We start from the raw sequence: 16,138 nt of genomic DNA on the forward strand, positions 1-16,138 counted from the left end.
AGATAGAAACCGTTACCCATGAAAGATCGAGCACGGTAACTCACGGCTGTAACCCCAGCACTTTGGGAGGCCAGGGTGGGTGAATCACAAGGTCAGGAGTTTGAGACCAGCCTGGCCAACATGGTGAAACCCTATCTCTACTAAAAATACAAAAAAAAAAAAAAGTTAGCTGGGTGTGTTGGCAGGTGACTGTAATCCCAGCTACTCAGGAGGCTGAGGCAGGAGAACTGCTTGAACCTGGGAGGGGGAGGCTGCAGTGAGCCAAGACTATCTCTGCACTCCAGCCTGGGCAAGAGAGCGAGACTTCATCTCAAAAAAAAAAAGAAAGAAAGAAAGAAAGAAATTATTGTTACTTATGAAGTTAATTGCACTTTCTTTCATTTGTGCCAACACTGAATCTTTTCTTATTAACCCCTTTCTGAGTAGTGGGATCGTTACAGTTTTGTTTTCAAATTTCCAAGTAATCTGAATAAAATCTTACTATTTTCCCTATCTTACACTTTATCACATAATAAATGAATTTCTTCTTTTTAAAAAAAAAAAAAGAGAGCCAATTTTGGTCAGCTTTAATATGATTCCTTGGCTGGGTGTGGTGAATCCTGTCTGTATTCCCAGCACTTTGGGGAGGTTAAGGTGGGCAGATAGCTTGAACCCAGAAGTTTGAGACTAGCCTTGGCAATATGGTGAAATCTTACCTCTACAAAAAATAGAAAAATTGCGCTGGTGTGGTGTCGGGCACCTGTAGTCTCAGCTGCTGTGGAGACTGAGGTGGGAAGACTGCTTGAGCCCATGAGATCAAGGCTGATGTGCACTATGATCACTCTACTGCACTCCAGCTTAGGCAACAGAGAGAGACCTTGTCTCAAAATAAATAAATATAGTTACTTATGATTTTAGATGACTCAGAATCGGGTCTTGTTCATTTATTTGCTTTTCTTCATTACTGTAAGTTAACATGTAGTAACTGTACATATTTATGGCATACAAAGAGCTGCAAGGATGACCTGGACTCTGGAATCAGTCCCCATCCCTTTGCTGAGCTCACCCTGCACTGGAACTCATGTCCCTCCCCACCTGCCCTGCTACTCAGGAGTGCTGCAGTTGCCTAGAGCTGAGGGTCTCTGTCCAGTTGAAACACATTTCTGGGCCAGATAACCCTTGGCCAACAGTGTCTACTGAAGGACTGTTCCTCAGGTGACTTCCAGTGTCTAATAAGGGGAGGGAGTTTGGAAAGAAAGGAACTTGGGGAATGGGGAGATCTAAGTGGCATTAAGGAATGCCTGCAAAAGTGAAAAGTGAGAGTTAACTCACCTGAGTGTTCATCAGAAATGGCTGATCTGGTGAGTCTCATCAGAATGGAGATGGTGTCTGCTGCTCATTTCTGTAATGGCTGCACCTAGCACAGTGCCTGATCAATAGGTACTTAATACCTAATACCCTAATGAACAGAGTCATATTTTGCCAAGAAGGCAGAAAAGCCACAAATGCCATTGCCTGTGGCAACTCAGTGACTGGGATGTGTGTGAGTAAGCTGAGTGTCAGCAGTGGGGAAAGAGTGAACTGGAGGTGAGAACTAATAAAGAAAACGTTTAAAATTGGAAGAGAAGGGGGAATTAGTGACACAAGATACCCAAGAAGACACAAGTTTGTGCAATCCAGAGCAAGGATAGATTAACTTTGGACTGATGCAAAATCAAGAAGGGAGAAAGTACCGTGTGACTAAAGACATTTCTTCTAGACAAGAGGTTTGGAAAGAGCTCTTTTGTTGCCAGTTTTTCTCTATTTTAATAGACTTCTCAGATAACTGGGAAAGAGGCAATTATGTATAGAGAAGTCTAGGACAAATACCACATGACCTTGCTTATATGTAGAATCTTAAGTCAAACTCAGAAGCAGAGAGTAGAATGATGGTTATCAAGGGCTGGGGGAGGAAGGGGCTTGGGAGATGTTGGTCAATGATATAAAGTTTTAGTTAGACAGGTGGAATAAGTTCAGAAAATTTCTTGTACAACATATTAATTATAGTTGATAGTAATATAACATATACTTGAAAATTGCTCAGAGTAAATTTTAAGTGTTCTCACCACAAAAAAATATATGTGGGGTAATAGATGTTAATTACCTTAATTTAGTCATTCCACAATGTATACATACATAAAAACATCATGTTGTATGCCATAAGTACATATAATTATTATTTGTGAATTTAAAAAATAAAAGTAATTTCAAAAAAAAGTAACAGGAACTGGACATGTAGAGGAGAAGCCAGAATTAAGTAGATGGGCCCTAAAAGTCAATGGGGTCAGATTTTTCCGTCTTTTGGTGCTATAATGCACCTCAGCCATACTACATATCTTTGGTTTCAGAAAAAACTTTTGGTCCTGACACATCTCTACAAATCTCAAAGGAGGACCTGGAGAAAATGTTCCTCCATTCTTCCACATTGGTGAGGAAATAAAGCTCCTTTAGAAGTTAACTCTAAATAGTGGTTTTTAAAATGTGTTCACCAGACCAGCAGCAACAAAATCATCTGGGAACTCGTTAGAAATGCACTTTTTCAGACGGGCATGTTGGCTCACACCTGTAATCCCAGTACTCTGGGAGGCTGAGGTGGGTGGATCATGAGGTCAGGAGTTCAAGACCATCTTGGCCAACATAGTGAAACCCTGTCTCTACCAAAAATACAAAAATTAGCCGGGCATAATGGTGTACGCCTGTAGTCCCAGCTACTCGGGAGGCTGAGGCAAGAGAATCGTTTGAATCTGGGAGGCAGAGGTTGTGGTGAGCCAAGATCACACCACTGACCTCCAGCCTGGGCAACGGAATGAGACTCTGTCTCAAAAAAAGAAAAGAAAGAAATGCACATTCTCAGGCCCTATTCCAGACCTACAAATCAGAAAGGTCAGGGGAGGGGGTGCATCCCAAAAATCTGTGTTTCAACAAGCCCTCCGGGGGGGTTTCTGATGCAAACTATAGTTTGAAAATCACTACTCTAAGCAGCCCTTGGTCTGGTTCTGAACTGTATGTGTGTGTGCCACCAGCACTCTTGTGTGAAGAAGGTCCCCTTATTAGATGGGTTTTTGCTGCCAGTTTTCCAAGCAGGGGATAAATGGTAGGAAATTGCCTGCTCTTTCACTGAGTGCCTCCCAGGACTTCAAAAGCTGGCTGGGTTGGGGATGCAACATGAGGCTCTGGGACTGAATGGTACTTACCTGAGTCCCTTGGAGCCAGTCACACCACACAACACTGGCCCCATTGAAGGTCAATACCTCCCTAATCCTACCCCCACCAAACTACCAAGACAATGCCACCTCACTGAAACAATTTCATCCATCAAATTGCAATTTGGAGGTTAGGTGAGCTTTTCATTGGACAGGATGGGAAGGATGTTAAGAAACCCCTCTCTTCCAGGCAAGCACACTTATGCTTTTCTCTGAAGGTTCATTTTTATGAAGCAGGACAAGAAAACACAAGCTGCAGTGCCTCTTTTAGGAGATGGTGGCTTCAGCACTAGGAAAGAGTGTGTTCCAGTGAGTTCCAGAGTCGGAATGTCACTGAGGGAACATCAATGCCTGGCACAGCTACACATAAGCAAGCAGTGCTCCCATGTAGGTCAAAGGCCCCAGGACCAACTTCACTCTGTAGGGACAGAGGCCTGGCTTTGCATTTTGAGAGATTCCTTTTGAAATAGGTATCTATATTTAAAGATGCTTTTTGCCTGATAGGGCATGATTTTTCAGTTCTATAAACAGAGCACTGATAAGCAGCCACTCAACCCCATATAGAATGCCGTCTTCAATTTGAGGAAATGAATAGTGCCCCTGAAATTATTGTAGTATAATTTATCATTTGCTCACCCTAAGTGACTCAACCTATTCTAACAGGACATTGTACAGGTAGAGTTATTCACCTCATGTTTACTAGTGGCTTTGCAGTTGAAATAATCTCTAAACGGCTATATATTTTTTTAATTGTTCAAGTTGCCAGATCCCATTATCAATTATCCTGGTCTCTTACTTTCCAACTCATATCTTGTGCTAACTAAGCTCACCATAGATATATTTAGTATTTGTCTAGAATCTCTGGAGAACAGGGAATCAGGATGTTATGGTGTTTTAATGTTTTTATTTTTATCAAAGCAGTACATTTTAATTTATGGGACTATAACACAGGTTAATATAGCACCTGTATGACATCTTTCACATATGTATCTCCCATCCTGTTTCAAAGTGTCGTCATCACAACCACAGGAGGTAGGTAGATGCTATAAGCACCAAGGTCTTCATTTTTCAAAAAAAAAAAAAAATACACAGTTGAGACAAAATAATTTACCAAAATATACACAGCAAATCATTAGCAAAGCCAGAAACCAAATCCAGGACAATCTAGACATTTTCCACTATCCACTTCATCCAGTGGCTTTCCTTCCTCTCCCTTTAGCCTCTCAAAATTCAAAACACAGCACAAGCTCCATGTCAGATCGAGTCCTTTAGGGACTGCCAGCCATGTGAAATTCTCCACTTTTCCTTCTCCTCTACCTAGATTCAGGGGACTGAGAAGGCATTACAAATAGTGCTCTATGGGTTTCCTTGCTTCTATGAGAAAAAGCCATCCGTTTACCTCTTGAACCATGTTTATACCCAGGAACCACATTCTCAGCACTTTTCTAAGCTAGCCTGAAGCCAGTCAATACTAACATCACAATTTTTTCATGGGATTATATTACAATATAATTGAGATTTCATAGGTATAATTAAAATAATTTATTAATTAAATTTAAATAAAAGAATTTCTTCCTAAGAAAATGGTTCAAAAAAATACATACATCTGTCACCTAGAAGTGTCGGGTGCCACCACTTGGAACAGAGATCGCCTACCCTAACCTTTGTCAATCCATGAACACCAATTTCAGACAACTACAAAAGGAAGAGTTATGGTCATGTGAACTCACAGGGAGGATGATCTCAGGCTAATGACTTCAATGTTTTGGAAGAGTGCAGTTGTGCAGCTGCTTTGAGTTTACACATGCCCCTAGTAGGCACATTTGCTCTCTCACATGACAAAGTGTCAGCTTCTAAGCCCCTTCTGTCAACTTCAGCACCATGAGGCAGGCAGAGTGGCCTGTGGCAAATGCATCCCAATTCATTAGTAACCAGTGGACATACTTTGTGCAGCCACAAGAAAAGGTTAACTAAGGACCAGGCTCATGTAAAAAGAAAGCAAAGATTTATAAATAAATGCCTATATCATTCATTTATTCAACAAGCATTGCTGAAAGTCTAAGACATTCTAGGCACTGTGAATGCCAAAATGAGTGGAATCCCAAACACAGGGAACTACGATGGACATTTTAACAAACCCAGAAAATTCCCTGGACTCAGGCTATCTGCCTCCCCAGCTAGCCTGAGGCTGGTGCCAAGGTCCCTCCCTTTTGTGGAAGTACTACCTTCCTCAGGCCTCCACTTCAAAGAGCAAACACCCAGGACAGGGAGCCCATCAAGCTCCATCCTCAGATTCCATGCATTCCTCAGTTTATCAGATTGACACACTTGAGAGGGAAAGTCCAGGAAAAACTCAAACTCAAGAGGTATATGATGGGGGAGAAATAGTTTTCTTTTTTTAAAAATGGAGAGGAGGACAAACAGGGAAAGTATCGGGAACCATCGTGACCAAAACTCTTAAAACAATATTCAAGGATTACAAACCACACTGAGACAGACTCACATCAGACATCACATGGCTTCTGATTCTTAGTCAACCTTTTTCTGGATGTGACCGAGTGGACTTTCCTTCTGCAGCTCCAGTAGGTACAGATGACTGCATCACACCATCTTCAAATGCTTAAGTTAACAGTAAACTAATGATTTTCTTCCAGCTAGCCTGTAATTACACATGTACATATTTATCCACCTGGGCAAAATTTACAACTGGCTGGTTTCCCTTCAATACCACAGGACAAGATTAAAGGGAGGTGAGTAAGAGCCTAGCCATAGTGAATCTACAGCAAAAGGTAGGACTCAGGCAAAATATGCATGGCAAAATACAGCCACGGTCAGCAGGATGATGCCATTAACGTTTGCCACTATCCTCCACAAAGGCTTTTCAGAGGTGTCCATCATCTTCATCTTCATGGCTTTCTCCTCTTCCTCAGTCATCTTGGGTGCATTCTGCTGCTCCAGCCCACAAAACAGATCATAGGCTCTTCTGAAGAATCCTTTTCTCTCCTCAGGAACTTCTGTGTCTGGGCAAAGGCATAGAAGAATTACTGGACACAGAAGTAGGACAGACTAGAAAAGTTTCCAGAGGAGATGCCATACCATGAAGCACCTGTTATTCTGCAGAAATTTCCCAAAATTTCCCCCATATTTTCTTGTTTTAAGGAATGAAAACAGTAGAAAATGTTCCAATAAATTTAATGACAAAACAATCTTACTATTTACATCTTTAGGATCAGCTAGCCCAAGTTTTATCTCTATCAGGCCCAATGCAAATTTATTTTGATTTGGAACAGTCAGTTCAAATAATAGTTTATGATAAAGGCACATTAATAATGGGCCGGGGAACTGTGCCATAGGAAGGAAAACCCACCTCTGAAACACAAAATCTCATAGCTCTTCACTACATCACCAGAAAGCAATCTGGCTGGCATGACTCAGGTGTGCTTTGGCTACATCTGTCCTTTCTAAGGCTTCACAACAGACCCAGCCAAGTGGTAAGAATTGGTCTGAACAGCTCCTGATGCAGTGCAGCAGTGATTAATACTTCCCAGGGTTAGGATCTAATGTCACATATCAACACTGCTTAATCAAACCATCCATACATGACCCTGATACTCAACTCGGATGCCCACCAAGGGAACTGAGCCTAGGCATGGCCCTGGAGGTACACAAACCTCATTTCAAATGCCCACTCTGCCACTCACTAGATAAGAGATCAAGCCCATTGTGCTTTCAGCACCACAGTCACAGATCGTGCAAAGCACTTTCCTAATTTTACGTCACTGAATTTTATCTTTATTTTTTAAAGAAACATAGTCTTGCTCTGTCACCCAGACTGGAGTGCAGTGGCGGTTATCATAGCTCACTGCAACCATGAACTCCTGGGCCAAACGATCCCCCGACCTTGGCCTTCTTAGTAGCTAAGCTGGGACTATAGGTGCATGCCAACATGCCCAGTTAATTTTTTTTATTTTTTTGTAGAGTCAGGGTCTCAGTATGTTGCCCAGACTGGTCTTTAACTCCTGTAATCTTGAACTCAAGCAATCTTCCCACCTTGGCCTTCCAAAGTGTTGAAATTACAGATGTCGGCCACCATGCCCAGCCTCACAGAATTTTAGCTTTAAAGCATCACAGAATTTTAGAACCAGAAAGAATCTCAATGACCAAGTTCACACATGTGTTAGAGTTGGGACCAAAACCTAGCTTTATGGTATTGTTAATTCACATCCCTTATCTTCAGGAATAGGATTGGATAAATAGCTTCTTCATTGTATAAATGAAGAATTTAATGATTTAATGAGAGAGCTTCTACTTCTTATTGTGGTGGAGCCTCTCTTATTGTGGTAGAGCCTCTTCCACACTCAAAATACTCCTAAACTGTATCCCTTGACACAGTAGATGTCAAGAGGTGTAAGTCTCTTTCCATTCTCTCCTTTCTCTCACACACTCACACCTCTCCCTTTTGACTTACTCCACCAGAATAGCAGAATGGGGAAGAAGGAGTAAGAAGCTAGGATCACTGACCAGCTCAAATGAGAAATACATGGCTTTCTGGGTCAATAAAAAGTTGAATGGCCTTAGGAAATTCTCTGTCTCATTTTCCTGTTTGGGGAGGGAAGGAAAATTGGAAGAATTGTACTTGTATTATCTGTCTTAAGAGGATGATGCAGTGCTGAAATGAATCACCAAAGTGTTTATAATTAAAATATGTGATGATCATATCATTATCAATGATGATGGTGATGGTGGTGGTGGTGGTGGTGGTGATGATGATATGGGGATAATGATGCACCTGAAAAGCTTCCTTGTGTTGATGTTTCCTAGAGAATGGTGAGTGTGACACCCATGGTCTGTAAAAGCCCTCAAGAGAGTTTAGTTTATTGTGCTTTAATAGGATAGGATGTTCAGTCTGATTAAGAACCTAAGTTCATGAAAACATGACAGAATTTGAGTGCCGCCATGAACTTCAGAGGTACCAGATCAATTCTCTAGCCAGTATGGATGTTCCCTCTACAGAATCCTGGACAAATGTATACATACTGCTTATCCCTGTCCAGACCAACTCAATTAGAAAACTATTCCTTCAAAGCAATCATGATGGTGATAATTATAGCTGATTCTTATAGCAGAGCATAAGAGGTATGGGTTTTCATTTAGAATACTTTTATGTGAAGAATCTGAGCTTTAGAACAATGGAATCACTTTCCTAGCATAGTAGGAAGAGAATTCATATTTCAATCCCATTTCTTCCTGATTCCAAATCTCGGAAACCATCTCTGCACTATTCTGCCTCCTTACTCTGAGTTAAAATTGGATGAATTCTTTTCACCCACCAGTGTTAAATCTGCCTTCTGGCATAAAAATAATCTCTTCTTCCACAATAAGACCTTTGACACTCAAAATATTCCTAATCCATCTAAAATCTAACCCTTTAAAATCTATGATATTCTTGCACAGTGTGGAGACATTTTTGGAAGTAGAAGTAGAGGGCATGTTCCTGCCTGCCTGCTCTGGGGAAGCAGGAAGGGGCTGACTGTTTTCAGCACCATGGCCAGCTGCTGTGGCTTCACACTCCCTCCGGTATTTGTAGAGTCACAGGTTTTAGAATGGAAAGGTCTTCAAAGATCAAGAGCAGATTGTAGCAAAGCTGAGAACTTAGGCATAGTCTCTCCCTCCCTAAGCCTCAATTTACATGTCTATAAAATGAGGTGATAAGACCAAATGATCTCTGGGGCTCTTTCCTGAGTTAGAATTCTATGACGTTCGTGATGGCCAGATTCAGAACTTGTTCTGAGCTACACCTGTGCTCTCCTTCAGATGGAGTGACAATGAAGCCTCCAGCCCAGTACCAGGTAAAGCATGTATGACCTTGAGCCCCCATATCTCTGCACACCACACACCTCCACAACCATCCTCCACATGTGCAAGTCCCCCATGTAGAGAGGAAGGTTACAATACTGAAGTAGAAGAAAGCATTAACTTAGAGGATAAGTCTTTGGGCACTGACTAAGCATTATTTCATTGGTCTTCCTGAGAAATTGGATTTTCTACATTTGATATTGTAAGCCAGTACGACATAAGATCCCAAGGGCCTCTATCTCCTCATCTTGATGTCACTAGAACTGACCATACCCTTGGTTTCATCTGTCCTCTAGGTCAAAAGAACTCAAACTCTTTTTTCTTTTTCTTTTTCTTTTTCTTTTTTTGAGATGGAGTCTTGCTCTGTTGCCCAGGCTGGAGTGCAGTGGTACAATCTCAGCTCACTGCAACCTCCTCCTCCTGGGTTAAAGCAATTCTCCTGCCTCAGCCTCTTGAGTAGCTGGGACTACAGGCATGTGCCACTATGCCCAGCTAATTTTTTGTATTTTTAGTAAAGACAAGTTTTCACCATGTTAGCCAGGCTGGTCTCAAACTCCTGACCTAATGATCTGCCCACCTCAGCCTCCCAAAGTGCTGGCATTACAGGCACGGGCCATCACACCCAGCCCCAACTCTTCTCTTAGCCCCAGCCATTTCCCAAATCAAGTCAGGGTGGCAAATTCCTCACCCACACTTACTCACTGAGCACTGTCAAATATAAGGGGTGAGAATACAATCAAAAATGGTCAAAAGGTTTGAATAGATATTTCTCAAAAGACGATATATAAATGGCAGACAGGTACATAAAAAGGTGCTCAACATCATTAATCATAGAAATGCAATCAAAACTACAATGATATATCATCTCATCACAGTTAAAATGGATTACACCCAAATGATGGGCAATAATAAATGCTAATGAGGATGTGGAAAAAAGGGGAGCCCTCGTACACTGTTGGTGGGAATGAAAGTTAGTATAACCACCAACAGTATGGAGAACAGTTTGGAGATTCCTCAAAAAACTAAAAATAGAGCTACCATATGATTCAGCAATCCCACTGCTGGGTATATACCCAAAAGAAAGGAAATTAGTATATTAAAGAGATATCTGCAGTCCCATGTTTGTTACAACACTATTTACAATGGCTAAGATTTGGAAGCAACCTAAATGTCCATCAACAGATGAATGAATGAAGAAAATAGGTACATATACACAATGGAGTACTATTCAGACATAAAGAAGGAATGAGACCCTGTCATTTACAACAATGTGGATGGAACTGGAGATCATTATGTTAAGTGAAATAAGCCAGTCACAGTAAGACAAACATCTCATTTTCTCACTTATTTGTGAGATCTAAAAATCAAAACAATTGAACTCATGGACATAGAGAGCAGAAAGATGGTTACCGGAGGCTGGGAAGGGTACTGGGGGTCTGGGGATGGGGTAGGGATGGTTAATGGGTACAAAAAATAGAAAGAATGACTAAGACCTACTATTTGATAGCACAACAGGATGACTATAGTCAATAATAATTGTACATTCTAAAATTAAGAGTGCAACTGGATTGTTTGCAAATCAAAGGATAAATGCTTGAGGGGATAGATACCCCATTCTCCATGATGTGCTTATTTCACATTGCATGCCTGTATCAAAACATCTCATGTACCACATAAATACATAAACTTACTATGTACCCACAAAATTTTTTTAAATATGAAGGGTGAGGGAGGTGGAATGATTCTGTACCCTTTCCTCCACTTGAACTCAGAGTGAACTTCCCCCAAACCACTTATCCATTTCATCCCCACTCTGTTCCTCACTACCCTGGAAGGGAGACATCTGAGCTCTGATAAAGTCATTTAGGGAAGGCTTCAGTAAAGTTATCATGTAGAAGTAACTTTTATGGTTTGGGGATCTGCTCTGAGTCATAAATCACCTATTTCAATGGTCTCCTTAGGCTCTTCTTTGATGTTCTCCTCTTCCGCATCCAGGTCAATACGCTCCTCTTTGCTGTTGCGCAGACTCCAACACAGACGGTACAGCTGCAGAGAAGGCAGAGCAGGTCAACAGAAAGATCCAAACAGCATCTTGGGACAAGAAGTTAGGGGAGCAAAGAGATATGCATCAAGGAAGGGAAGGGAATGTGGCCTCTCAGTACCAACAAGGACATACATAACAATTCCCATCCACAACATTATCTCTAAAAACATTGGTGACTTAGATGAAAGCAATATACATAATATATACACTAGCCTCTATGATATATGTATATTCAGAGCCAAAAGGCTGCCTCATATAGAAATATTTGTTGAATGAACTCTTTTATGTGTGTGTGATAAATAAATTTTTTCCTTTTAGCACTGGCAGTAGGAAGCAACAAAGACAGCCATTGTCCAGGTTAGGAGTATAAGTTCAGATTTTTTTACTATGTCACATTATGGGAATAAGAATCTAGAATAATGAGCCATAATAGAATATGGTAGAGCTGGGGACACAGTTTCTATTGATATAGTCAAGAGCACGAACCAAAAACTTGATCTAGAGCATGAACTTGGTCTAAGGCATGAACTAGAAATGTGTTTGGGACTGTGGTACTTTCAAAGACTTGAGACATGAGGCAGCAGTTGATACAACACAAAGAAAGCCTGTGGCAGGTCCAGCCAATAGATGTGATGCAGTTCTGCCCCTATAAAAGTAGTCCTTGTTTGACATGAAGGTTTGTCACTGCTCTTAAAATGTTGGCAATGAAGTTGAAGATCTCTTAGGAATTCCATAAGCCCTTGTATGTGTATGCATGAGTAAAGTAAAGGATTAACAAAATCCTTCCTTGTTTTTTCTAGAAATAAATATGACCTTGGGTTAACTTTCCAGCTCTGTTCTTTCGGAAACCTGGAAATCTGTGTTGAGTTACCAGACTATTAATAAAAATGGCTTGTAATTGGCCATCTTTATCTAAATTAGGAGAGCTATGAATAAATTCTAAACCAATGGGGGCATCTAGAGTTAAAGAAGAGTAATTGCAACTTTTGAAGTCTTGAATCAATCAGACTTTGATATTGTTAGAAATGTTTTGCATCCTATGGTCAATTTTTGGTGGATTAATTTAGAAAAAAGTCAAGAGGAAACTATATTTTAGATTTCCCTGAGTAGACTGATTCCTGCAACTAGGTATGTTCTTTGCTGGGATCTTTAAAATCTTTGACCATGGGACAGTTACAAGAAATGTCAGTTTCTATTTGGAACACAGGCTTCTAAGCCAGGTAGCTCTGTCCCACCCATATGATCTTGTGCACCTGAGCTGTCACTTGGGAAGGAGGTTTCAGAGAATAAGCTCTGGAATAAAGCATAGACAACTGTGAGGACTCCCACTAAAGACATGGGCTTGATATCAGCCTGTTAGCACACCATGTTTCCTGGCATGAATCCTTCCACATGAAACCAATGGCAAGTTATGTGAATGTAAGATATATAATTTTGCTGAGGCCAACCAAGCATGTTGTGGCACATCGACATCGCTAATCATCAGAGAAAAGCAAATCAAACAATAATGAGATATCATCTCATCCCATTTAAAATGGCTTTTACCAAAAAGACAGGCAATAATGAATGCTGGTGAGGATGGGGAGAAAGGGAAACCCTCAAACCCTGTTGGTGGGAATGTAAATTAGTACAGCTACAATGAAGAACACTATGGAAGTTCCTCAAAATACTAAAAATAGAGCTACCATATATATCCAGCAATTCTATTACTGGATATATATCCAAAAAGAAAGTCAACTAGTATATCAAAGAGGTGTATCTGTACTCCCATATTTACTGCAGCACTATTCACAATAGCCAAGATGTGGAATCAATCTAAGTGTCCATTGACAAATGAGCGGATAAAGAAAATGTGGTACAGGCTGAGCGTGGTGGCTCACGCCTGTAATCCCGGTACTTTGGGAGGCTGAGGCAGGCGGATCAAGAGGTCAAGGGATTGAGACCATGATGAAATCCCATCTCTACAAAAAAACACAAAATTAGCTGGGCGTGGTAGTGCGACCCTGTGGTCCTAGCTACTTGGGAGTCTGAGGCAGGAGAATTGCTTGAACCCAGGAGGCAGAGGTTGCAGTGAGCCGAGATCATGCCACTGCACTCCAGCCTGGCAACAGAGCAAGACTCTGTCTAAAAAAAAAAAAAAAGAAATAAAATGTGGTACAAATACACAATAGAGTATTATTCCGCCATAAAAAGAATGCAATCCTGTCATTTGCAACAACATGTATGGAACTGGAAGCCATTATGTTAAGTGAAATAAGCCAGCCATAGAAAGACAAATTTCTCATGTTCTCACTCATATATGGGAGCTAAAAGTTTTAAATACTGAACTCATGGAGACAAAGAGTAGATTGATGGTTACCAGAGGCTAGGAAGGGTAGCAGGGGATGGAGGACAGAGTGGAGATGGTTAATGTGTGCAAAAATACAGTTAGAATGAATTAAGATATAGTATTTGGTAGCACAATAAGGTGGCTATGCTTAATATTAATTTATTTTATATATATTACAAAATTATTATAAAATAATTTATTATACATATACACATATATAATTTAAAGACAGAGTCTCACTATGTTGTCAGGTTGATTCCAAACTCCTGGACTCAAGCGATCGTCCCACCTTGGCCTCCCAAAGTGCTGGAATTACAAGCATAAGCCACCACATTCTATATTTTAAAATAACTAAGAGTGGAATTGGAATGTTCCTAACACAAATAAATAGTAAATGCTTGAGGCAGTGGACACCCAAATTACCCTGATTTCATCATTATATGTCTGTATCAAAATATTACATGTACCCCATAATTATATACAACTATTATGTACCCATAATAATGAAAAATTTTAAAAAAATTAAAGAACATTGCAGCATGAACACAAAACAAGGACAGATCCCCTAAATGCATACTCACATGCACATCTGGAATGGGCTTGGTGAAGAGGGAGATGACCACAATAGTGATGGCAGTAATGACGAAGAGGATAATAGCAAAGTACAAGTAGTGCACCCCACAGATAATCGTGGGACAGTTGCTAGGCTCCATGCAGCTCCCGGTTCCATAGGCAAACTCAGTAATCATACGTGAAACCCCAATCAGAAATCCTAGGATCAGTCCCCAAAAGGCTCCCTATAAAAGAAAACCCTGGGTTAACTCATGTTGAACACACAAAACAGGTGGTCTTTCTAACATTCTTGGGGGAGGCACAGGCAGAGGCAAAGGAAAAGAGGTAGGAGAAGTGGTAGCTCCAGGCTGTCTGAACCCAGAACGCTGGAGTTCAGAATATGGCAAGGACTGCTATGCAAGACCTTCAGTGTGTCTACCATGTTTCAGTAACATGATTTCACCTCAATCATTAAACAAGGAGCCATAACATAATGGGGTAACGGTGTCTAAAAACTGGAATAGAGTGTCAACCTACGGGCTTAATTCCAAAAATTACCTTTATCTTGAAAAATAATTTGAGCCTCTCTACCTGCAGCTACTGTCAACACCAATCTCCAGATTTATGCATATTCAGATAAGAAGTAATTACTCGTGAGGTAATTTGTGTTTCACAAGGACATGGGAAAAGAAATTAAGTCTTTGAAAGATGAAGGAGAAAGAAACTTAAACTTATCCATCAAAATATAAATAACACTTTTTCAGCCCCCATTGTAGATTATTTTATAAATTATTTTTAGTTTGAGAATATAACATTATGCTGTGTTTTTACATTAAATTTTGGATTTGCATATTAGAAATATGGAGGACTTTAAGACACCAGAAACATGAGGGGACAATTTTTCAGTTTTGGTTTTTTTGGGTTTTTTTTACTCTTTCCTTCCTTCCCGCCTTCCTTTTTCCTTTCTCTTTCCTCTTTCCCTTAGGTAAGTCCTCACCTAGGTTTAAGTCTGGCAGGCCAGTGACAAAGTAGAATGCGTTCTTAGAAGAGTGGCCCAAAAGAGCTTTCATGTTTTTTGTGTGTTTTTTGTTTGTTTTTTGAGACAGAGTCTCACTCTGTCACCCAGGCTGGAGTGCAGTGGCACGATCTTGGCTCAATGCAACCTCTGCCTCCTGGGTTCAAGTAATTCTCCTGCCACAGCCTCCCAAGTAGCTGGAATTACAGGCACCTGCAACCATGCCCAGCTAATTTTTGTATTTTAGTAGAGATGGGGTTTCACCATGTTGGCCAGGCTGGTCTTGAACTCCTGATCTCATGATCTACCTGCCTTGGCCTCCCAAAGTACTGGGATTACAAGCATGAGCCACTGTACCCGGCTGCTTTCATAGTTTTATCAGGTGCTGGTCAGACTCTTTGCTAGTCATTGCTACCCCTATACTTTCTATTCCAAGTGTATTAAATTATCACCTATCCCTTACACATGGCATGTGTTTTTGTCTCCAGGACTTTGTATATAGGCCATTCTATCTGGGAGAATATGGGCTCATCTCTTCCTGGTAACCTCATTCTAGCTTAAATAGAACAAGCTACACAAGCTGGGTGCACCCTTTCTTGCTGTGGCCACAGCACTGTGGACACAGATCCAGGCCAGCACCAACCCTACTGCCATGGAATCACTCATTCAGTTCTCTGTCTCCCAGTCTGAACTAGGGGGTTGCCCAGGGAAGGAAGCAGATTTCATTCGCTTTTTGTTGCTAGTGCCTTACCTTATGCTGGCATCTGCAAGTGACTTCTAGATGAAGGAATGAATAAGGAAAACGAAAAAATGTGTTCCCTCCTCATCCCCCATACACTATTTCACTAAAAAAAAAATATTTCTTAGCTGGGCACAGTGTGCCTGAAGCCCTCCCTACATTGGAGGCTGAGGCAGAAGGGATCACTTGAGCTCAGAAGTTTGAGACTAGCCTTACAACACAGTGAGATTCTCATCTCAAAAAAAAAAATCAATAAATTTGCCATGAAATAATTTTTTTTAATTCAAAATTTTTCATAATTGAAAACTCTCAACAAATTAAGTACAGAAGTAACATACCTCAAAAACAATAAAGACTATAAGCTGCCGGGCGCGGTGGCTCA

The 16,138-nt window shown here is 40.8% G+C and overlaps 1 protein-coding gene across 1 annotated transcript in view; it reads right to left on the reverse strand.

Annotated features, from left to right (window-relative positions):
* Positions 1–4,105: 4,105 nt before the first annotated feature.
* SLC5A1 (solute carrier family 5 member 1) overlaps positions 4,106–16,138 on the reverse strand; it is a 69,997-nt gene continuing 57,964 nt past the window's right edge. The window contains exons 13-15 of the mRNA XM_017499500.2: positions 14,032–14,247; positions 11,018–11,123; positions 4,106–6,241 (exon numbers count right to left, since the gene is read on the reverse strand). Of these exons, the coding sequence (XP_017354989.1) occupies positions 6,018–6,241; positions 11,018–11,123; positions 14,032–14,247 (546 nt within the window). The 3' untranslated portion in view covers positions 4,106–6,017. The remainder of the gene's footprint in view (positions 6,242–11,017; positions 11,124–14,031; positions 14,248–16,138) is intronic.

The sequence above is a fragment of the Cebus imitator genome, unplaced genomic scaffold (assembly GCF_001604975.1).
Source record: "Cebus imitator isolate Cc_AM_T3 unplaced genomic scaffold, Cebus_imitator-1.0 Scaffold258, whole genome shotgun sequence".
NCBI lineage: Eukaryota > Metazoa > Chordata > Mammalia > Primates > Cebidae > Cebus > Cebus imitator.